Source organism: Apodemus sylvaticus, chromosome 9 (genome assembly GCF_947179515.1).
Source record: "Apodemus sylvaticus chromosome 9, mApoSyl1.1, whole genome shotgun sequence".
Classification (NCBI taxonomy): Eukaryota; Metazoa; Chordata; class Mammalia; order Rodentia; family Muridae; genus Apodemus; species Apodemus sylvaticus.
Window position 1 is genome coordinate 30,248,043 of NC_067480.1, and position 25,466 is coordinate 30,273,508.

Here is a 25,466-nt window from a genome sequence, read left to right on the forward strand (position 1 = left end):
TACCCAAAATATTCTTAAAGTACCAGGAAAACACCCCACACCCTTAGGGTCTGGAGGGACAGTGCTTATCAATTTGGTTCAGAAGCCAGGCTATCCCAACTGAAAGCTAATGCCTCTCTAAGCCTAACAGTTCTGCCTCTTTAGTAGTCCTTTTCTTCGTTTGCAAACTGGAGGTCACAGCCTACCTTTCTCCTGATTCTTAGTTGAAATAAACGAATTCATAGGCAGAGACAGCCGGAGCAGATGATCAGAGCCGGTTTCCCTTCATCTTGCCCTACTACGCTGACGCTGACATGCAGAGTCAGCACATTGAGGTTGCTCTCTTCAGTTACAGGCTTCACCTTTTTAGCCTTTTACACACTGACTCAGGGACTTTTCTACCCTCCGGAACAAGGACCTGGGGGCTTCATTAGCATATGCAAAGTTGGGCGCGGCCTTTGGTCCAGCGGGAGTGACCCGGTGACCAAGTCCATCTTTATTTTCGCCGACCCACAAAGCCGAAAGTGCTAGTTTTCCGGGACAACAAGAGAGCAGCACCCGCTTCCACAGGTAAGACCTCCCGCGGAGTGTAGTTAATTAAAGAAAGTCCAGGAACCCTGGGCCGCCTGCTTTTCCTCTTCCCGCTCTAATTTGGAGGCGGGGTGGGGGTGGGAGACAGCAGCGGAGCTTGCGCAGCGGCGCCCTACGCATGCGCCGACCTGCAGACAGGCTGGCTTCAGTTTCTGGGACCTTCTATTTGCTGCTCTCCTGTCCTGCTGAAACCTTCCCAACGTGGTCTAGCCCGGATTCCTATACAGCCCTCCCTAAGAGCAGATTAAGTAAAAACCACCATTCTGTTCTCGTGCCAGCCGCTGCCATGGTCACACCCGGCTTCCCAGGTTTTAGCTAAAAACCAATTTTAGCACAGAATGTCAAATCCCAAGCCAGGAAATGAAAAGCTACCTCCAAAACAGGAAAAGGAAAGGCAAACATTGAAATTAAAAGAGCCAAGATTGTTGAGAACTATCTTAATGGAAATGAAAATAAACCCGCTCATCTATCAGGTCCGTGTTCCCTCAGTAAGAAAATGTTTTCTAAAATTGGAAAGAGTCCTGGTTCTACCAGGATCCACGCGCACTGCTGTCTCCCGAGGCAAACGGCATTTTTGCATGAAACATACATTTTAAGTGGCTAAGACATTAACTAATTTTTCAAATATGTTTTTCTTCGTGTTGCCTAGGTAGTAGCAGAAATGGACAGATCAACTTTGTTCAGTCTGTTTTGCTAATGAAGCAAATTCTGTAATAAAAAATACAACTCGAGAATTCCAGAATGTCAAAGGACACCCTTTGAGCAATTTAGTTTAATGCTCCTAAAGGGTTCTAGAAAGGACACTTCGTTGCATAAAGCAGTGCTTCCGTGGGCTGGGCAAAAGAGAGAGTTTTATAGAAAAGTGAAGATATACATGTCATTTCAGGGTTACAGCCTTTGTGTGACAGTGACAGAGGCAAAGAATAGGAAATAGGTGGTAAGTTAACTGGAGATGACTAATTTTCTGTAAGAATCAACTCAGAGGGAACTTTGTGTCCAGTTAACAGCTTAGCTACTCCATAGCGACACAGGACTTTGGTATGAAGGACTCTTGATTGCCAGCCAGTCTGTGGGGGCTTAGTGCTGGCCCTTGTTACAATGACCTTCTTTAATCAGTTTTATTGAACAGATGAATTATTAGTCTGCCCCCGACCCCCTCACTGTTGACATAGGTTTTCTGCTGTCAACCTATTTGAAATCTATCTTTAAGCTGTAAGAACCCAGAAACACCTACAGTTCAGGTAGAATCTGCCATGTGTGCTTGCATGATGAGAAATAGACTCAGCTGTCATGTGCCAAGTGCTGGATGGAATACATCCCTGGCCAGTGCTCTTACCTGAGTCAGCTCACTAAGCTAATCTGTGTCGTAAGAGAAGTCACACACGTGACACGAGCGCAGCCGGAGCCAGGAGAAACATGAGGAGGTTCAGATTTCAAAGTCAAGCTCTTTCCATTGACCCACACTGCCACAGCACACTCAACCCTGATGAACAAAGGAAGAAACCAGGCAAAACATAAAAGCCCCAGCTCGGGAGACGTCACAGTTAAGGAAGATTAGACGACTTAATAACTTCTAGTTATGAAATGCTGAGTCAAGAAGAAATAAAGATAAGCACGTTAATGATGTTAAGTCACCACGGAGGTAACTAGTCAGAGAGAGAGAGACAGATGGAAAGAGATTCCAGAGGATGGATATGTTAATTGGGCAGGGACATTGAACATTGAGTAATGAAATGCAAATTGGGATAATTGAAACTAATTTCTATGAGAGAAGAATATTTTCCCTTCCCTAGGTAAAGCATATGTGCATACCGATAGATAAGAATTTTTTTCAGGAAGCTATCGATTACTACAATGTGGAGTTATAAGATAGATGGATCCAGCTATACTTTTTCTTTTTCCTGGAACACAATTATCCCCCCACTGTCATTGCACGGTTTGCGCCACATCCATGGTGAAGTTTGATTGATCGGCTTCCTAGCTAAGCTGCTCACCGCTTTTATAGCCTTGTTACTCAGACATCTCCCCGTGGTCAAACCATGGACGTGTGCCGAATAAACATGATAGGAAAATGCCAGAGCCAATAGAAAGAACATGATAGAGCAGAACCTGAAGTGTGTGTGCTATCAGTGTCACGTGTAATTTGACAGTAGCTTTGAACCCAAGTAGAACCAATTTTTATTGAGCTTTTAATTTTTTTATTGTTATTTATTTATTTATTTATTTATTTTGTTTATTGAGTATCTGGGCCCAGTTCATACCTTTTGAATCTGTGTGGAATGCTTCCCATCAGTGAAGTCTGGGTGTTGGCGTGAAGGTTTACCAGTGACTTTGAGGCTCCTTCCTATAGTTTTTCTCAGTGTGTAAGTGACTTAGTACAGTGTTCTTCAGAAAAATAGACTATTTTGATACCGCCATTCAGAGCAAGTGGCCATTGTTTTGAATTTGTAGACCTTTCTAGCCATTGTGTTTGGGGAAGATCTGCGCCTAGGTGTTTGTTTTATTTTCCAGGATTCCACAGAGGGTGAGGGGTGTGGGGTTCAGCCTTCCTGGAGGGGCAGGGTCAGTACCCTGGCAGCCTGGCTCCTGAGGAACCACCTTCCTCACAAGCCGAAGGGATAGTCAGCTGGCTGTGCTCTGCAGCTCGAAGGCCAGAAGCGATCAAAGGCAGGGGTCAGTCCCAAAGTCAGGACGCAGAACAGAGAGGTATTTGGTCTATCTGAATTAATCTGAAGGATGTCAAGGGACCAAACTCGGGCTTCTTCATTTGTCCTAGATCTGACTTGTGCTAACACTCTACTCTAGGACAAACACAAACACAAAGACAGTTTTCGGTTTTCTATTCATATAGGGGCCCTGCCTTCATGTAACTTGGAAAAACCGCAGTCACTGTACCTGTAAGAAAAACTGAGGGCCACCGTAAGAATGCTTTGAAGGAGCGAGGGTTTCATCATGAAGGGCTGCCTTTCATCATAGTGAGGTGTAGAGGTGTAACTTACTTTCAACACGGAGCACCACGGAGGATTTAAGTTTGTTTGTAATTATACCCCTCCTTGTAATTAACTCTTTGAGGTACAGGATATTTAATACCCCAGAAACTGCCTTCATATGGCTGCTCCCCCTTCCCAGCTCCCGACCTCAGAGTTCTGGTTTCAGTCAACATGAGGTATTATGGTTTTGCCTGCTTTGGGACGAGGTATGAATGGAATTGCTCAGTTCGGCCTGTCCTCTTCCTGTCTGGATTCCTTTATGGACCATAGCGTTTGAGATTACTTTTCTTTGTCCCTTGTATCAGTGAATCTTTGTCTGGTATGGCCTCCCTATGCTAACCTACACTTTATGAGTCTGTACTACACAAATTGGGATTAAAAACTTACAGCCATCACCACAGCCGAGCTAGAGAGAGCTTCTCTTCAACACACAAACCTCGTTCTTGTTGGCTCCTGTTCCCTCCCCTCACGCCCACTCAGGGAACAGCCAATCTATTCCTCTTCTCCTTAGATCAGTCTTGCTCGCCTAAGACTCCGTGTGAGGTGGTGGGGCTGCACGGATTGTAAATCATGATTTACTATTCATTCTAGTCCTGCCCTAGTGCAGTCCTACCTGCGCCATGTAAATTTCCCCATTTAGTGGACACTTCAGACACTTCTTGTGCGCTTTCTCAGGCAGCTTGCCAAACGGTGTTCCAAGAAGCGGGTACTGCTGTGTAATTCGGAAAAGCAACGTATACAGGTTCCAGGTTCATTAACTTGAAATCCCTCCCAGCATTCCGCATGTCTGCTCATCAGTTTTTCCTCGGCATCCCGGGAGTCATCGTGGGTAGTTTTGATGTATGATTTCGGAGAGCTTCCGAGGAGCATCACTCTGTACTTCCACACAGCCATATTTTCTTAAAGGGCTCAGGCTGGCCTTGAACTCACATTGATCCGCCTGCCTCTGCCTCCCGAGTGCTGGGATTAAAGGCATGCGCCACCACTGCCCGGCTAGTCGCTCATCTTTCACCCCTGAATCGGCAGAATTTATTACGCATTTTGAATGTCATTCTTTTGACAAACATGGGTATTAAGGTTGTTTTCTCTTGGGTCCGAAGCCACCCTTCCCGGTTTTTGAACAGTTTCTCTAGATGAGCAAATATGTCTGCTATTTTTGCTTTTATAAAATTCTATTCCTCTCCTTTTTTTTTATTTTCAAGGTTGTCCTTTTTTTCTTTTTTTCCTTTTCTTTCTTTCTTTTTTCTTTTCCATTTCTTTGAAATATTTACCAGTTCCTTGGTCTCTAAGATCTGATTTTTTTCTGATTTGCTCGTGATGGTGTTACACTTTACAATATCAGATTTGCTTTTACATACAGGGATGTAATGACCATGAAAGGCATTTTTAAATTTGACCAGTCACAGCCAAGATACAGTAGCTAAGGTAGAAATGGGTGGATTCATGCTCCAATCCTGATTTTGTTCCATACCAATCAATGCCAACAGCAGTAGCTTGGCATCCTTTGTCCATGCCCTCCCCCCAGCAGATTTGCCATTGGTTAGTCTGGAAGATCTTTGCTTTTTTTTTTTTTTTTTTTTTTTTTCTTTTTTGGTCAGAGTTAAAGTCTCCCTGGCTTAGTAATAAGTAGAGGGAAAGGCATACTTAGCTTTTATGATCTGATATCAGTTCAAAGTAAATATTTCAATTTTTGCCGATCAGATTTCTAGCTTGTATCTGTCCAGTGAGGGGATTGACTGGTAATATTGAAAGCCTGGAAGGGTTCTTAGACAACATAGCTGATACACAAGGAAATAAAGGAAATATACATTACAGCACCATAGTGTCCACTTCCGGTCATTCTTGGAAATGTCAGAGTGGTAGGAGTGGTTGTGTGTGTGTGTGTGTGTGTATGTGTGTGTGTGTGTGTTTGTGTGTATGTGTGTGTGTGTGTGTGTGTTTTGGTTTTTTTGTTTTGTGTGGATGAAAGAGCAGCCGTGGAATCAGGAAGTGACTTCTAGCTTTCCCTGGTAACCACCTGTTTCCTCGTGGGATCCTGGTAAAGACGCTGGGGGAACTGAGATGTCAACTGATCTCATATTAAAGTCAACATGAAATTGGAGAACTTCAAATATTAGGAAAGGGGCATTTTAAGGCAGTGGTTACAAAGAGAGAAAACGATGATGGGATTAATGATTTTAAGAGCACAGCATCCAACTCTGATACCACGTAAGAGGCAGCGTAAAAAGACATTTTCTCTGAGTACAGACACGAATCTCATGAGAAGCTATCCGCCCAAATGTGATCATTTTTAAAACACAAGTAACTCTTACATGCAGTAAGAGATAAAGTTACACATTTGTTTGAGTTCTGTTTTGTTTTGTTTATGTGTGGCTGAACTCTTTCAAGGCCACACATGCTGCCTTGTTGTAGGAGCCAACAGTGCCAGGGCGGACATGGTGGTGCACTCTGCCCCAGTCAGAGGCTGGTGCTCTTTGTCATCAGGGTTGGTGGAACAGGTGAGACGGGCTGGAATCCCAGGTGAATGGCAGTGGAGCTGAGGCTGAGACTTGCTAGTTTTTACTGTTTATTCTCCTGGTCCATTCACCTCCTCATCCTGTGCTGTGAGCATCAACTCTCCTTCTGTAAACTCTTCCACATCCTTCCTGGGCTCCACAGGTATGCTCTGCTATAGCTTTAACTGCCCTGGGACTGAGCTAGAAGGAACGGCTGATGAACTGCATGTGTGTTGCAATCCCCGCCTCTTCACTGATGGGATGTTTGCTCCCATCTGAGAGTCTTGATTTTGCTTGGGCAGTGTTTTGGTTTTTCTTTCTTTCTTCCTTCCTTCCTTTCTTCCTTCCTTCCTTCTTTCCTTCCTTCCTTCTTTCTCCCCTCCTCCTCCCACCTCCTCCCGCTTCTGTTTTCTTTTCAGCCCACACAGTATTCTTGTACATTTAAAAAAAGAGAGAGAGGGTTGTGAGGTTTATGATTAATGGATGAGGACAGCCTGCTGTGGAGCAAGTCTTTAAAGGATTAGCCTGTTTGGAAAGAACCTGAAGTGAAGGGGAAAGGTAGATTACTTTTAGAAGTCTCACCTCATAATACCAAACCGGTTCATGTCCTCAAGTCCCACAAGTAAAGCAAACAGAACGTGAAGTGGTACTTTAAGGATGGGATGATAGGGTGGTCAGAAGAGGGTGATAAATGTAAACATGAAAGAATACTGCAGCTCTGTATTATTCTGTGTGTGTGTGTGTGTGTGCATGTTTATGTGCATGTACTCGTATGTATACATATGTGTCCTTTTATGCCCCACCATTGTCGGGGAGTTGGACTATAGACTGTAAGTCATTGACAAATTCCCTAACTATATAAAGACTACCCATACGTTCTGTGACTCTAGAGAACCCAAACTAATACAACAGACTTTCTACAGTGTCAGCATTGCTTACCGTTGGAACCATTTTCCAAAAGGCAATCATCATGCTTTCTAAGCTGGAAATCTAGGGCGTTGTAGACACAAATGGAAATGATATTGACTTTACTTAAGAGAAAAGTTATATAGCAGTTTGGAGCACTTTGTAGAAGGTCGGGTGAGGACAAGCTGTGGTGTAACCTCTGCCTAGACAGCTGAATTTCCGCTCAGGTGGCCCACCCGTCTGGGATGAGTGCCCACTTGAACTGCTTTGACAACTCAAAATTCACTTTTGAAAGTTTTACGTATGAAGCTACAGTGTCTGCCATGAATTTGTGTTTGAAAGCGTGTTCCTCATGATAAAACAAAGTTGTCATTTTATTTTACAAATGTTTTATTTTCTCCTTGTGAAGAGGCTGTCAGTAGATTAATGAAGCACTATAGGAGAAAACATGCTACACTGAGGCAGAGTGTGGATTAAAAAGGGTCTTAATAATGCACACACACATACATATAATACACACACACATATGTATATATACATATATGGAGAGAGAGGGGGAGAGAAAGGAGGATTATTAGAGTGGATAAAAGGGTCATTATGGAAGTTAGGACCATGATTCCAGTCTTGCCCAAACAATTTCAATCTACTGATTAGATTTTTTTCATGTAGTCACTTCGGAATTACTATGATGCTTTAATGAGAAAATACACAGGAGAAAAAGGCATCATACCTGTAATGGCTATTCCTAGGTGTCAACTTGACTATTTTTGGAATGAATTACAATCCAGAATTGGAGGGTTCATTTGTGATCCAGATCTTGAAATTGGAAGACACAAGTTTCTGACCTGGATCTTGACATGGAGATCTTGAGGCATAGTGGCCATGAAAAGCTTAGGGCCTAGGCAAGGTAGTACAGGCCTTTAATTCCAGAAGACTAAGGCAAGGAGATCTCTGAGTTCAAGGTCAGCCTGGACAAATTAAGAACCAGATCCAGTCGTGGTGGTACATACTTTTAATATGGGACTCACCTTCTGCTGTAGGCCTACATAAGGACATTGGAAGAAGGAAGATTCACTCTTTCTTCGCCTGCTTGCACTTACTAGCCAGCACATCTGTTGGAACCTACTTCTACAGAAGAGCAACTGAAACAACTAGCATCGTTAGACTAAACAACTACTAGATTCCCTGACTTTCCATCCACACCTGCCCATTGTTGGGTGGATTGGACGACAGACTGTAGGTCATTACAATAAATTGTCTCAATATAGAAAGACATTCTGTAAGTTCTGTGAGTCTAGAGAACCTTGACTAATACACTACCCATAGCCAGTTTCCTTCATATAGATCATCTCAGAAAGTAACCAAAATCAGGATCACCAAAGAATGTCTCTTAGCAGCAAAGTTTGAGCTCAGATGTAAAAGGATGATAAACTTCTCAGTGCTCACTGCCACCCATGAAGGTGTTGAGGGCAGGGGAAAATAATATAAGGCTGATTGCTTGCTGTTTGCTTTCTGGGCAGTGACTAAGGTCTTCTAGTGCTTTGTGTCTGAAGTTTGAACTTCAAGGAGTATCAACATTAGGAAAAAGTGTGAAGATTGAATGCCCTTCCCCTGTGAATCATCTACAGCTACACATTTAGAGAATTTATGTGCTATGGTGCACTTGTAGACTCTTGGGGTCAGAGGCCAACTCTTAGGAGACAGTTCTGGATTTCCACCTTGCTAGGGATGGGCCATTCTTGTTTCTCCTGTGCAGTGTACTACAGACTTGCTGGTCTGTGAGCTTCTGGGTGGCCCACGCCTTTAATCTCAGAGTTTGGGAGGCAGAGGCTGGTGGATCTCTTAGTTCAAGTCTAGCCTGGTCTACAGAGTGAGTTACAGGTCTGGCAGAGGCTACAGAGAGAAACCCTGTCTCAGACAACAACAACAACAATAACAAAAAACAGCCAGGGGGTAGGGGGTGGTGTGGGGAACTAAGCAGATCAAACTCAGACCATCGGGATTGCTTGGCTGAGCCATTCAAAATGGTTCCCAACTGATTTTTCTAATTGAAAAAAATTGACATTCTTCAAAGATGGAGAAACCTAACAGGTATTTCTGTTGTTTATTATACAACCAGTAAGACTCCAAGAGACAAGGGGCAGTCTGGGTGGAAAGATAAATTGATAATAAACAAATGTCCATCAGTGCCTTCAATTCTGGAATCCATGGCACATGGAGCAGGCAGACACAGAAGGCTTGCCTAATCCAGTCTGTTCATCTGGAAGCCCTTTCCCTACAGTGACGTGACACAGATTCATTAGCTGGTCTCTTACTTAGGATCAAGCATGTACTATCCATTAATCATGGTTTACTAGCAGACGCCCATAACTATGTTTGACAAAACACTGAAGAAATCCAATTCCCTCCAGCAATAATGAAAAGGGGGCTCTGAAGAAAGAGGGTCCACCCTGGAAATGTGTGTAAGTAATTCACCACTCACTTGTCCAGCTCACAGCACATGGATGGATAAGTGTTGTATTTTTATAAAATGTGTAGAAGTAACCAGCTTTTGATGCGAGCTGCCAGAGAAGGACAAGCTAGACTTAACTCTCTCTTTGTTTCCATTTGCCCAGCCATGGACTCCAGCTGCAGAACTCCACCAAGCAACTCTTGGGTTTATCCCACTGTGATTCTCTGCTTGTTTGGGTTTTTCTCCATGTTCAGGCCTTCAGAATCATTCTTAATCCCATTTTTGTCTGAACCCAGTAAGAATCTCACCAGCGCAGAGGTAAGCTAATGGGTAGATATCTCAGTAGGGGTTAATTTCACAGGACTTCAACAAGGTGGTAGCAATGTCATGCAAATTATAATAAGGGGAAAAAAAGGTTTGAATGCCAGTGAGCCTCCATTTTCACAGAATTTATTACATAATAGAACTACTTCCTTCCTCATGACACTTATGAAAAATATTAAACCAAACACTTATTTAACATGTACAAACAATGTTTTAAATTTCAGAGTTTTGACATTAGTCTGGATATATGTGGGAGCTTTTCTTGTCTCTATTGTTTCTGTCACATTTACCCTAAAATAAAGTTGTTCTCTGCCATGGATTGCCTTCTGGGAAACCAGTAGGTTGCTGTGATATAAGCAGGATGGAGTAAGAAAGTGTAATACAATTACATATCATGTTTAGTGAATGATGGACTATATATGCCCCCCAGAATTATAACTGTAGCTAACTATAGTTAAGACCATGACATTTCAGAGAATTCCAGTCCTTCAGTAACACTGCAATCACCACAAACTCACACCTCAACATTTATTTATGCATTTATGTGACATCAGTGTAAATAAACCTACTGCTCTGTCACCCATAAAAATATAACACCCACAAAATATAACAAATATAACTGGAGAGATAGATAGCTCAGTGTTTAAGAGTACTGGCTACTCTTCCAGAGGACCTGGGTTTGATTTCCAGCATCCATATGACAGCTCACAACTGTCTGTGACTCCAGTTCCAGGGGATCCGGCACCCTCACACAGACATAAATGCAGGTAAAACACCAATGCATGTAAAAGTAAATAATCTTAATATTATATACATATAATATTGAGATTTATTATATATTATATATAATGTATATACTATATCATGCACATTTATGTAGTATGCAATATAAAACTCAATAATGATGATAAATGGCTGTTACTGTCTATGCATTTACTGCTACTGTTATCATTGTCTTAAGGCATCATTTTATTTTTACTTAAGTACCATACAACACCAGCATCAGCCCATACATCCTATGGTTACTGCATCTTTCAATTGCATCATATTGTGTTTAAGTTAACCTCATGTTTCACTTACAGTGTTCCTATTTATCACACTACTATACACCACAGAGCTGAGCTGTATAAGTGGGTTATACAATCTATAAAGTGTCTGGGTGCACACTCTATAAATAAATACACACACAATAAATAAAATTAGCCAAGCATATCAACAACACATGGTTATATATTTTTGTGACTCTTACTCAGTTTTGAAAAACTACTTAGCAACAGATGTGATGTAAACAGATTTACTTCCTGATCTACTTCTCTTCCCAGAAGGCCAAATTCTCTTACTTAAAAAGATACTTCTTACTGGGCATGGTGGGCACATGCCTTTAATCCCAGCACTCAGGAGGCAGAGACAGAGGCAGATGGATTTCTGTGACATTGAGGCCTGTCTGGTCTACATAGCCTGTTCCGGTTTTATCAGGAATGCATCCCTCCCTTCCTGTCTTCCCCTCTATCTAAAATGACACAAGAAGAAAATGCATTAACTCCACTAGAAGATCATCCTGAGCTGACTTACTATCTCCAACCACAACAATGAAAATGTCATATGGTAGGTAGCATCATCTTGAAAGCTAAGTGGTACTGGATTACCAATAGGAAATTAGCACAGGTTAGTTGTGGGCCTTCCTGTGACTTTAGTGGGCCACATGTCAATAAGGGAGAGCTCACTAATCCAAGAGACTGGATCTAAGCCATCACACTTAAAGATCGTCCACACTATTTTGAGTCCTTTCTACATATGAAAGTTGAGTGCCCATGCATTTGTCATAAAATAATCTTGTGACCCACATTAAACTCAATCAAGCAGTGACATCTATAGCCATGGATAGATTGAGAGGAGCTTTCAAGCCCAGCAAATTTAAACAGGAAGGAAATGAAATGCATTTCCTGTTCCCACTTGGTAATTTGACAAAACTGTTTACTCTTGCTTCCAGTGTGTGTGTGTGTGTGTGTGTGTGTGTGTGTGTGTGTGTGTGTCTATCCAGATTTCAGACAGGTGAAAGGCAGGGGAGGAACAAGTAAAGAGAGGTGTTCTACTCTTTACATTAAGAACCTGCCTTAGTCAGGGTTTGTGTTCCTGCAGAAAACATCATGACCTAGATGCAAGTTGGGAAGAAAAGGGTTTATTCAGCTTATACATTCACATTGCTGTTCAATCACCAAAGGAGGTCAGGACTGGAACTCAAGCAGGTCAAGATACAGGAACTGATGCAGAAGCCATGGATGTTACTTACTGGCTTGCTTCCCCTGCCTTGTTCATCTTGCTTTCTTATAGAACCCAAGACTACCAGCCCAGGGTTGGCACCACCCACAATGGGTGATCACTAATGGGTGATCACCTCCCCACTTGATCACTAATTGAGAAAATGCCCCACAGCTGGATCTCATGGAGGCATTTATCAACTGAAGCTCTTTTCTCTGTGATAACTCCAGGCTGGGTCAAGTTGACACACAAAACCAGCCAGTACAGAAACCTATACATAATGCTGCTAATCTTTGTAAAAGAGTAGTTTGGGATTTTTTCAATTAATTCATTTATTACTCGTATGCATTGATATATTTCCTGCATGAATGTGTGGCGGTATTAGGTTCCCTAGAACTGAAGTTATGGAGAGTTGTAAACTGCCATGTGGTTGCTGGGAATTGAACCTGAGTCCTCTGGAAGCACAGCCTGTGCTCTTAACTGCTGAGCCATCTCTCCAGCTTTCTAAGCTGGGATTTTTTTTTTAAGAACTTGGAAATCTCAGAAGTTCAGAATACTTAAGTTTAAATTTAACTTGAAAATTTTTTAACTAATTTATTCAACCATTACATGTTACTTGAATGTGTTATATAGTCCAGAGGACATATTATCTCTTTAGAACTCTTCTACTGGGATACACCTAAGTATGTAAGTTGCTTCGAGTTTTGGTTTCTTTTCTTTTTCTTTCCCTCCCCAACAACTCCATGGTGGTTTATTTTTGTTGTTTTCATTTAACAAAGACACTAATTTTTCTTAGTAATTTTACCTATGGATCAGTTTTCTATTTTTTCCCCATAGCATGAAGAATGTCTGATTAGATATGACTTTGAGGTACAAATCAGTTACCATGTATCCTTTTGAAATGTATTGTGCTTCTGATCACACCTACTCATCAAATCCACAGATGACAAATGAGATCCTTCCCGTTTGGACATACTCCTACCTGGCAATGCTGCTGCCCGTGTTTGTCCTCACTGACTACCTGCGCTATAAACCAGTCATCATGCTACACGTTGTGGCCTTTGACATTAGCTACCTGTTTCTCTTGTTTGGCCAAGGTGTGATGCTCATGCAGACAGCCGAGTTCTGTTTTGGGGTTGTCTCGGCCACGGAGATAGCCTACTTTGCTTATATATACAGCGTGGTCAGCCCAGAGCACTATCAGAAAGTGAGCAGCTATTGTCGGAGTATCACACTGGTGGCCTACACGGCAGGCTCGGTGCTAGCCCAGCTCCTGGTGTCCCTGATGAACCTGCCATACTCTACACTTTTTTATATATCCTTGGCCTGTGTCTCTGTGGCTTTCTTTTTCTCACTTTTTCTACCAATGCCTAAGAAGAGCATGTTTTTCCATACAAAATCTGACAGAGAAGCTTGTCCAAAGCCACTAGAACAATCTACTGTCCTCAAGGAAGCCCAGAACAACAGAACTCACCCAGAATTGTTTGCCAATTCAGAGAATCTAGGAGACGGAGAGATGAGCAACCTGGATCCAGAAAATTCAGCTTTGAGACACTTTGTGCATTGGTTCCAGGATCTGAAGGAGTGCTACTCCTCAAAGCACCTTGTTTACTGGTCCCTGTGGTGGGCTTTTGCCACAGCAGGTTATAACCAGATCTTGAACTATGTTCAAGTCCTGTGGGAACACAAGGCACCCTCCCAGGACTCTTCCATCTATAATGGAGCAGTAGAGGCCATAGCAACATTTGGAGGTAAGTGGACATCTCTCTCCTCCAGATGCTCCAGATATTAAACTTTTCCACAGTGAAGCTATAACCAGAAAGTAAAGTGATTTTTTTTTAGTTGAGGGAGAGGGTATACATACACCCATATACATGGCTATGTTTGCACAGAGGCCAGAAGAGAGCATTGGGTGTCCCCTAAAACAGTGTTTCTCACTGAGCCCAGAGCTAGGCTAGTGGCCAGCAAGCCCCAGTGATCCTCATGTTCCCTCTCCCTATAGCTCTGGGCTTACAGGTATACAAAAGCACATCCAGTGTTTTACAGGTTCTCCAGGAATTTTAACCCAGGTCATCAAGCTTCTATAACAAGACCTCTTACCCACTGAGCTATCTCCCCACTCAAGAAAGCACTGACAAAAAATCGCAGTACAATGATTTTTATACTATATGTTACAGTTACAAATAGCTCAAGAACAAAGCCTAGAACAAGTAGTGTATTTCTAGTAGAATTTATAGACCCCCATCTCATGAAAATAGGTGTTGATAATGTGCCCTGTTCCTTCAGTATTATGTTCATATGTTTTAAAATTTGGTAATTTGTTTTATTGTTAAAGATGAGTGACAACAACATAACGTCTATTTTTTATCTTTTGTGTGTGTGTTTGTGTGTATACATGCAAGTCTGCACACAAAGGCACATGTGAAGGCCAAACGACAGCTTTAAGTATCACCTTTTGGGTGTCATCCATTTTTTTTCTTTTCTTTTTTGTAAGCAAGTTTCTCATTGGCCTGTAATTCACCAAATAAAACAAACTGTCTGGCCAGTTTCTTCTAAAGATCCACTTGTCCCATTACCGGGAATACAATGGACTACCCAGATTCTTATGTGGGTTCTGGGACTTAGAGTCTTTGTGCTGCAAGGTAAGGACTCTATTCACTAAGCCAACCCAGCCCTTTTGTGTTTTTGTTTTTTGAGACAGGGTTTCACAATGCAACTTTGGCTATTCTGGCACTCACTCTGTAGACCAGGCTGGCCTTTAACTCCGACATTCCTCTGCCTCTGCCTCCCAAGTGCTGGTATTAGAAGCATGTGCCAGCATCTCTGGGTTGTTTCAGTCTTCTTAAGCTTGTATATAGTTGTGCTTGGCACAAACTACTGTGCCTCTGTGCCTTTCCACTCCCTTCCCTTCCCTTCCTAGTTGTTTGATGTCTTGTTTAGTGTCTTGGATTCAGTGTATTGCACACACAGATCCTCTGTCTGTCATAGAACAGCAAAACCTTTCCTCCCATTCTGTAGACATCCTCTGTACCCGACTGTTTCCCTTCTCCCTGCAGAAGCCTTGGCTTTCACACAGTCTCATTGGTTGATTGTTGGCACCCTTATTTCCTGAGCTACTAGAGTCAAGACCGTTTCCAACATTGAAAAGGAAAGAGAAATTTTAATTATTAACTCTAGAAAATACATGAAGGTTTCCACTCTTTCCCAGAGAGTCTTCATAGGGACCTTCACAACTCTAGGCTGCCCATACCAACCATTTCCACATTTCAGAAATTATGTAATTTCCATGATGTTTGTTACACTCGGGATTCTAATATCAAAAAGAAGTTTGCCTTTGAAGCACACTGTGCAATAAATATTTATGTAGTCATCAATGGAATGTTACATGAGACTTTGAAGATGTGTTTTAGGAAGTGGGATATTTTTCCACACCTTCCTCTATGGAAAGCTTCAGAAATGCACGTAGCCTCTGTGTTATTATTGTTTCCCTCTTCGAAGGCTTCGGCTAACTCCTGAAAGCCAGGGTGGAGGCAGAATTGGATCACTGAAATTATTGCTCTTATGGCTGAAATTCTTGGGGAGAACTATTCCTTTTTAGAGACAGTTCTATCACAGATCACCTACCAAAAAATAACCCACCAGCTGTCAATAATTTGAGGCCTTTGTTCAGTTGCTAACTGGTAACCTTTTCAAACTGTATACATCAGTACAAGTCCTTTTTTCCCCAAACCCTCAAGGAAATCGGGTCAGCTGAAACAGGAGGGGGATCACGAGCTCAGGAGTTCAAGGGCAATGTAAGGAGATAGATCCCCAAGATCCCCCAGCTCACCCAGATCTAGGAAGGATGAGAAAAAGAGAAGGAAGGGAGGGAGGGAAAGAGGGAGGGAGGGAGGAAAGGAGGGGAGAGGGAGGGAGGGAGAAAGGAAGGAAAAAAGGAAGGAATGAAGGAAGGAAGGGAGGGAGGAAGGAAGGAAATTGGACACCCATTGCTTCAAAACATACAATTTAAAACAATAGAGCAACTTTACTTCCAAGACATTTACATGCTACCCTGGTTGTTATTTGAATGACTTGGGATACTGTGTGTGCCCCATATTGCCCTGTTTAGGTTCTTTGTATCCCTTCTGCCTAATGTATAGTTAATGCTAATTAAAAGTATAACAGCAAACTGGGTTGAAAACAAATAGGAAGTGAGAAGAAAAAAAGAAAAAGAAAAAGAAAACTTGAGCCCTTTGTTCAGGCTCTTTCCCACAAAGTCAATAGCTTGATTCTTCCCCATTGTCTGTTTCCAGGAGCTTTGGCTTCGTTCTCAGTGAGCTATATGAAGGTTGACTGGGATCTTCTAGGAGAACTGGGACTGGCTGTCTTCTCGGCTGTCATCGCAGGATCTCTGTTTCTCATGAATTACACACTCAACATCTGGGTGTGCTATGCTGGCTACCTACTGGTCAAGTCTAGCTATTCCTTTCTTATAACCATTGCAGTGTAAGTACACTTACCATTCCTCCTTACTCTTGAGGATTCCGAAAGACTCTCTGGGAACTTCAGAAGGACTTTAGTCCATTACAGTGTTAAATGTTAACTACATATTGAATGGAATTCAGTGAAGCCATCTTCTTGGTTAGCTGAATAGAGTTGAGTCATCAAAGGAAGAAATCTGGGTGCCATGGGAACCAAAAGCAAGGGTCCATGATTTCCTTTTGATTTTCTTTTACTTCCAATGATTTTTTTTAATAATAAGGTCTAGTATTATTTAATTTCAAATGCATAGGTTTAGATTTTACCTGTTGCCTCATTTATTTGTGCGATAAGTTCTAAGAACATACTTTTCAGGGAACAAAGCGTTGTGGGAAAAGTTATAAAAAGTTGGATGGGGAAAGACGGGGAAATGAAGCAAAGATTATAAGAAAACATCAACTTCACTTATACTTGGGACTGTGTCCTTTTGAATAATTTTAAAAATAAGGTCTCTGAAAGTCAGAGTTCCCTTTAATGCTTATATCTGCTTTTAAGAGGTTTTTTTTTTGTTTTGTTTTTTAAGAAAGAAATTATTAAAAAGCATGCGGCATATATATGAGTACAGTTAAAACTGGTTACAAGGAACTGTCTTTGGGAGCAGGCTGTGAGGCTCAGTTGGTAGCATGCTTGGCCCATTTGCATGCACAATACACTGATAAGGTAGAACATTCCTGTTATTCAGATCCGTGGGAGGTAAAGGAAGAAGGATCAGAAGTTCAAGGTCATCCTTGATGAAATAACAAGCTTGAAGCCAGCTTGGACCACATGCACCTTGTCTCAGAGGTGGTGAAGAAAGTACAGTTAGTGTCCTTTGATATTAGCCAAAAAGAGATGAGAAATGTGCATTTTAGTTTCACACTACATCTGAGAAAGACTGACTAGCTTTATCAAGATTCTTTTTTTTTTTTTTTTAAGATTTTGTTTTTTGGATTTTGGTTTTTTTCGAGACAAGGTTTCTCTGTATAGTCCTGGCTGTCCTGGAACTCACTCTGTAGACCAGGCTGGCCTCGAACTCAGAAATCCGCCTGCCTCTGACTCCCAGAGTGCTGGGATTACAGGCGTGCGCCACCACCACCACCCCCCCCCGGCTTTTTTATTTATTTTTTTTGTTTTGTTTTGTTTTGTTTTTTGTTTTTTGTTTTTTAATTTATTGATATATTTATTTACATTTCAAATGATTTCCCCTTTTCTGGACCCCCACTCCCCGAAAGTCCCATCAGTCCCCTTCCCTCCCCCTGTTTTTCCACCCAACCCTTCCCACTTCCCTGTTCTGATTTTGCTCTATACTGCTTCACTGAGTCTTTTCAGAACAAGGGGTCACTCCTCCGTTCTTCTTGTACCTCATTTGATGTGTGGATTATGTTTTGGGTATTCCAGTTTTCTAGGTTAATATCCACTTATTAGTGAGTGCATACCATGATTCACCTTTTGAGTCTGGGTTACCTCACTTAGTATGATGTTCTCTAGCTCCATCCATTTGCCTAAGAATTTCATGAATTCATTGTTTCTAATGGCTGAATAGTACCCCATTGTGTAGATATACCACATTTTTTGCATCCACTCTTCTGTTGAGGGATACCTGGGTTCTTTCCAGCATCTGGCAATTATAAATAGGGCTGCTATGAACATAGTAGAGCATGTATCCTTATTACATGGTGGGGAATCCTCTGGGTATATGCCCAGGAGTGGTATAGCAGGATCTTCTGGAAGTGAGGTGCCCAGTTTTCGGAGGAACCGCCAGACTGATTTCCAGAGTGGTTGTACCAATTTGCAACCCCACCAGCAGTGGAGGAGTGTTCCTCTTTCTCCACACCCTCTCCAACACCTGCTGTCTCCTGAATTTTTAATCTTAGCCATTCTGACTGGTGTAAGGTGAAATCTCAGGGTGTTTTGATTTGCATTTCCCTAATGACTAATGAAGTTGAGCATTTTTTACGGTGTTTCTCTGCCATCCGAAGTTCTTCAGGTGAGAATTCTTTGTTTAACTCTGTACCCCATTTTTTAATAGGGAATTGACCACCCGGCTTTTTTAAGATTTTATTTTATTCTTTTAAGATTTATTTATTGTATATGAGTACTCTGTTGTTGTCTCCAGATGCACCAGAAGAGGGCATCCCATCCTATTACAGATGGTTATGAGCCACCAAGGTTGCTGGGAATTGAATTCAGGACCTCTGGAAGAGCAGTCAGTGCTCTTCACCACTGAGTTCCCTAAGAGTTTGTTTTTTACCTTATGTATATGAATGTTTTTGCCCGCATATCTGCAGGTCTACAAGTACAGTGCTTGAAGAGGTCAGGGCATCTCACTGGAATGCCCGGACGCTGGAGTTACTGATGATTGTGGGTAGTCACATGGGTGCTGGGAATTAAACCCTGATCCTCAGGAAGAGCAGCCAGTGTTCTTAACCCATATGCCATCTCTCCAGTCTCTCAAGTTTCATTTTTAATATGTGAAAAATGTTCGATAAACAAATAAAATATTGGAATATGAGTCCCAAGACAAAGATCATGAGAAAATGCAGGTGTCACTAGTTAACAAATGTTCTAGTTTCATTTCTGTTACTGTGACAGATACTCTGGCAAAAAGCAACAGAAGTTAGAAAATTATTAATTTGGTTTATAATTCCAAGTTATAGTTCAACCTTTGGGGGGGGGGCAATTCATATTATAGCCATGGTCAAGAGCAGAGAAAACGAATGTATTTTTGCTTCTTGTTCTCAGACAACTTTCTCCTCTGTTCATCCCCCTCCCTAAGGAATGGTGCCACCCACATTAATCCAGACAGTCCCCCAGATACATGTTCACAGGCTAACCGAATCTAGATAGACCCTCTTTAAGACTCTTCCCAGATGATCCTAAGTTGTATCAAGTGGGGATTGAAATCAATCATCACAGAAAGCTAAAAGATTTTTACTAAAATATCTTGGTTTAATGAATCAGACTTAAATGTCTAGCTTCATTTTTTTATAATGAGAATTGAAAGGTAGAACTGTTATCATTCCTTTGCTTTTAAAAAAAGAATTCAGAATCCAAAGCCTTTCATCTTCATTCTAAGAAATGTAGTCAGACTTTGAAATCTCTGTAGTTAAAAACTAATTATAGATCCATTCCGTTGCACAAACAACCATGGTCTGCATCTTCCAATGAACAATCACCCACGATACCTTCTGACTGCAGGACATCGACAATTAATTGAATATACTTTTAAAAGTCCTCAGATTGAATGATGTTTGTATCTTTATAAAACTTCACTGCAAACATGTATGAAAGCAACTTACATTCAATTCTCAAGTTCTGAGATGTTAACAGTTAAGTTTAAGTTATGGAAAGTGCTAGATTATACAGGAGGAATTTTATCAGAGTGCCTTTAATCCATCTTCTAGAAATACTGAACTCTTTTTCTTTGCTCTGCCTATTTGTCTATACTGAATAAGCGTCAGGTAGGACATGCCTTAACAACACTGTTTTTTACTCTTTTGTTCTGATTTCTTGTTTGGTTTTAACACAAGGTCTCAAACACACTCAGGATGACCTTGAATTTGCTATGTGTCCAGGAATGGCCTTGAATTCCTCCTGCCTCCTGAATGCTAGTATTGTAGGTTTTATAGGAACTCACCACCATGCCCAGTTTCAGTTTTTATCCTTTAGATAAGAATTTGATGCATGCTACTGTGGTTAAATGCTAACTCAGCATTTAATGACAGCTTTCAGATTGCAGTTAACCTGAGCTTAGAACGTTATGCACTGGTGTTCGGCATAGACACCTTCATTGCCTTGGTGATTCAGACCATTATGACTGTGATTGTGGCAGATCAAAGAGGGCTCCAATTGCCAGTCACTACTCAGGTAAGCTGCAGGAGTTCTGTTACCTATTACTATGTTATAGTAACTGCGTATAGGTAATAGGTATGTATTAACTCTCTATATAGGTATATACTAACTCTGTATAGATAATAATTAACTCTGCTACCTATTAGCATGTTAACCTAATTTATATTACTATTGACATAGTAGCTAGGAATATAGAATAACTAGGATGCCTCCAAGATGCCTTAATCTAACAACTAATAATGTCGAAGTCTGTTTAAAAATCTTCAGTTATAAACAATTTTAAGTATACAGCCATTATTTATAACACCAACTAAATATATAGCAACTAGATTCATATCTACTTGAAGAAGGTGGGTAAGAAGTAAGCTCCACATTTAAAAGTCCACATTTATTAGATGCTGCTACATAACATTGGAGCAGCCTTCAAATACAGACATGTGGACAGAACCCTGCCATCTCCTGGGTTCTGGGTTCAATGCTCTCTACCATTGCTGGAGTAGCTAGGATTTGAACCTAAGCACTCTGCTGCAAAGCCAGACCCTTAGTCACTACTTCACACTTTTACATTCTAAACCTTGGTTTAGCTGACATAGAAGAAAGTCGTCTCTAGTCATAATGACCCAGAGTAAGTTCAGGATCTCAGTTACCCCATAATCCAATCAAACAAGCAACACTGTTATATATTACCAATGACATAAGTGGTCAGAGTTTATAAATGGCTAATTTTGTTTTCTTTCAGTTTTTAGTTTATGGGAGTTACTTCACTGTCATTGCGGGGGTCTTCCTAATGAGAAGCATATACATTCTTTACTCAGCTAAGTGCCGAAAGGAAGCCCAGAACCTTGCTACCACCCAGAGCCCTGATGAGCCACACCTACAAGAGCCAAGTGATGTGTCAACAAAGTTGTAACCCAATTACATCGACTCCAGTCACAAAAGGGCAGGATTTCAAGATGGGCAGGCAGAAGTGTTTTGCCACACACTCAATCAGTACAGATTCCAAAACCGCAACCAAACTTTAGCCTCAGGCTAACTGCCCAACTAACTGCAAGCACTCCATATATGGCCATGACAACTGTATTAGTTACTTACTTGATGCTATGACAAAATATCTAACAAGAAGCAGCTCAAGGGAGGAACTCAATGTCTCAGTTCACAGTTTGGAGGGACACATTCTATTACAAGAGGGAAGACATGACTGCAGGACAAAGGAGCTACTGGACACATTGCATCTGCAATCAGGAAGAAAAGAACAATGAAACCTTGTGTTCAGATCATTCTCTCTTTTTTATTCAACATACCACCCCAACCAAGGGAATGGTAACACCCACATTTCAGGTGAGTCTTCCCACTTCAGTGAACCTAATATAGGTAAGCCCTCACAGATAATCAAAAAGACTTATGTCTTTGGACTCCAGATCTTGTCAAGTTGACAATATTAACTACCAATCCTAACAGCTGACAACCCTTGGTGGGGGGGTTCCCATAAATAGCAATAACTTGGAAATTCTAGTTCTGACAAGTTCAAAGAACAAGCAATGGGCGTAGAAACAAGCCATGAAGAAACTCCCTAAGGATGATCCTCCAGTGAACGCAGATAGCAACAGGACTGACCTACAATTGGCTTATATACTTTGTGGATCTAAAAAGGCAGCACCTGGGATGATTTTCTTCCTCTTCTGCTAATTGTACTTCTGTTACAACCGCCAGCTCTCTGAAGGAATGACTAGGTTTGGTCCCATTGCTGAGAGTTCCTCTTCAACTCTAAAAATACCATCATTCTGTTCAAAAGTTGTTATCGATAGTCTCACTGTTCTCATCTTTTTCTTCTTGTGCTCCCTCCTGGGCTTTGTGTGGAATCCCCCCCCCACCCCCTAAGGATCGCTCCAGAAGTCACTCTAGATGCTCCTGTATATCCATGGAATGCCCTCACATCCATTCCCAATGGCCAGGGAAAGATGATTCCCCTTCTTCCCACCATGACCCTAGACAAGTGTTTGATTGATGTAGAACACTCTGAAGGAAATTCCAGAGCTTTCCAGCAGTTTTTATACATAGGAAAACACTTGCAGAAATTAAATACTAATTGTTTAATTTATTTATATTTTTGGTGCTAAAGATCAAACCCAGGGATCATACTAGATAAGCATTCTGTGACTAAGATATATCCTAGGCCCCATGCTTAACTTTTAAATGACAGAGATCATGTTCAATAAAATATTAAAATTATTTTTTATTGGTTATCTTATTTATTTACATTTCTTTTTAAAGACTTATTTATTATTATAAATAAGTATACTGTAGCAGGGTATCAGATCTCATTACGGATGGTTGTGAGCCACCATGTGATTGCTGAAATTTGAACTCGGGACCTTTGGAAGTCAGTGCTCTTACCCACTGAGCCATCTCTCCAGCCCATTTATTTATATTTCAGATGTCTCCCTTACCGGTTATCCCACCACAAACCCTGTATAACATTCCCCTCCCCCTGCCTCTCTGAGGGTGCTCCACCACCCACTCCCACCTCACTGCCCTAGCATCCCCCTATGCTGGGGCATCAAGCCTCCACAGGACCAAGAGCCTCCTCTCCCACTGATGCCAGATAAGGCAATCTTCTGCTACATATGCAGCTGGAGCCATGGGGCCCCTCCGTGTGTACTCTTTGGTTGGTAACTTAGTCCCTGAGAGCTCTTGGGGGTCCGGTTAGTTGATATTGTTATTCTTCATATAGGGTTGCAAATCCCTTCTGGTTCTTCAGTTCTTCCCTTAACACTTCCATTGGGGTCCCCATGCTGGCAGAGCCTCTCGGGGGATAGTTATTCCAGGCTCCCATCAGCAAAGTGCTTCTGGGCATCAGCAATAGTGTCTAGGTTTGGTGTCTGCAGATGGGATGGATCCCTAGGTGGAGTAATCTCTGGATAACCTTTCTTTCAGTCTTTGTTTCACTCTGTCCCTACATTTCCTTTAGACAGGAACAATTCCAAAATTATGAATCTCTCTGAGTGTTCTTCAAGAATTTCTACCATGGAAACACAGTGGAGTATTTATTGAGCAGTCTGCCACAGGAGAAATAAAAAGTACTGATTAAGGATTTGTAATTTAAATATATTTTCCAAATTCCAAAATTCATTCAATGAGTTTTGGAATAAACTATCCCATAGGCCAAAATCAATATCTTAATCACCATTTTGGTTTTTGTAATTTCAGTACCTATAGTCAGCCACAGTCCAAAATATCAAGTGGAGAGTTCTATAAATAAACAGTACATAATTTAAACTGTATACTGTTCTGACAAGCACCGATGGAAGCTCACTGTGCACCCTGTCCTGGATGGGATGTGACATGTTACTCACTTAGATTCCATCATGGTCTTCCCAGTCTTCGGGTCAACTGTGGTCCTATCTCAATGCTAATGTTCAAGGAAACTTTCGTTTTTCTTAAAGCTAGATGGGATGCTGGGAATGAATTTATACAAAAGAGACACTGACCACCATAGTTGTATGGATGGGTAAAACATAGCCTATGCAGGCTCCATTACTGTCCATTTTTTCAGCATCCACCAGAGGTCATGGAAAATTGTCTTAGTCAAGGTTTTATTGCTGTGAAGAGACACCACAACCACAGCAACTCTTATGAAGGAAAACATTTCATTGGGGCGGGCTTACAGTTTCAAAGGTTTAGTCCATTATTATGGTGAGATGCATGGCAGCAAACGGGCAGACATAGTGCTGGAGAAGGAGCTGAGAGCTCCTTCTTGAACTCTCTGTAGGCAGGAGGAGGAGACTATGTGCTGCACTGGGCATAGCTTGAGCATATGAGACATCAAAGCCCGCCTCCACGGTGACACACTTCCTATAACAAAGCCACACCTCCTAATAGTGCCACTCCCTATGGACCAAGCACTCAGACACATGAGTCTATGAGGACCACTCCTGGTCAAACCACCACAAAACTAATAGCAAACCTACCTAGATACAAAGAATGTGCTCTAGTTAATGAACATCTAGTAAATGAGTCAGTAAAATAAGATAAGAAAAAAATTCAGAAGTCAAAAATTGGAAAAGAAGCAAAATTACCTAAAAAGCTACACCCAGGGGGCTCAAATGAAAACTAAGACACCAACAGCCGTGCTTACAACTTGATTGGTAAAAAGCCCATTTATAATGACACGAAACAATAAATATGTGTGATTTCATTTCCTCTATTAAATGTATGAAGCACAGGAACGGGCCTGAAAACAAACACTTCAAGAAAATAACACTTAAATCTAAATAAAGTTATCCCTTGTTCTTGATTTGGAAGAAAAAAATACAATGATACAAGACCTTCCTAAATCAATTTATAAACTAAATGCTACCCTTGAGGAAAAATACAACACATTCTACCGGACAACTAGTAAAAGTAATTATATGAAAGATAAAAAAGAACTAGGTCTCAGCTCTAAGTGGGATATCTCTGTCAAACCCCTTCCCTCAGGGTTTAGGGAACCCCTGGGAAGAGGAGGCAGAAAGGTGTAAGAATCAAAGAGATGGAGCACACTGGGCCTCTAGGTCAACCTCAGTGATGTACATAAGAACTCACAGAGACTGAGGCAGCAAGCACAGTCTGCACAGGTCTGCCCTGGGTCCTCTGTGCTTACATCACAGTTTCTAATTTTGTGTTAGTATGAGATTCCTGGGTGTGCAAACAGTGGGTCTCTGATTTTTATGCTTTCTCTTGGGCTCTTTTCCTTCTGTTAGTGTGTCTTGTCCAACTTTGGTATGATAGTTCTAGTTTCATCTTATATTTTATTTTTATTTTTTTAAATGAATGAGTGAATGAATACCTAGCCACTAGGATAAAGGTTAACAACTGAAGTGTCAAGTAAACCTACTGGGAGGGTAAAAACAGTTTTCTCCAATAGGATGTATCAACCACTCCAGAACATGTTCAGGATTAATTAGCCCAACACAGAATGGATCCCACAACTTTTTGTGTGTCTACTTTTATTTGGTCATAGCTGGTATTGTCTTTTGACTCTTTTTTTCTTTGAGGGTGTGATTTTATTATGTTTTCTTGGTTTGAATCGACTTGGTTGTATTAGGGTATTGTTTGTTTTTTGAGAAAGAACTTTTGAAAACC

At 41.4% G+C, this 25,466-nt stretch overlaps 1 protein-coding gene across 2 annotated transcripts; it reads left to right on the plus strand.

Moving 5' to 3' along the window:
• The first annotated feature begins 89 nt into the window (after window positions 1–89).
• Window positions 90–22,574, plus strand: Slc19a3 (solute carrier family 19 member 3). Of its 2 annotated transcripts, none has more exons than XM_052193454.1 (6): window positions 90–549; window positions 9,577–9,731; window positions 12,940–13,747; window positions 16,289–16,481; window positions 20,219–20,360; window positions 21,161–22,574. In XM_052193454.1, the coding sequence occupies exons 2-6, from the start codon at window positions 9,579–9,581 to the stop codon at window positions 21,365–21,367; spliced, it is 1,503 nt and encodes a 500-aa protein (XP_052049414.1). In that variant the 5' UTR covers window positions 90–549; window positions 9,577–9,578; the 3' UTR covers window positions 21,368–22,574. The 2 variants fall into 2 exon arrangements, with proteins under 2 accessions (XP_052049414.1, XP_052049415.1); XM_052193455.1 differs by having other exon boundaries at window positions 21,085–21,352.
• The last annotated feature ends 2,892 nt before the right edge of the window (window positions 22,575–25,466 follow it).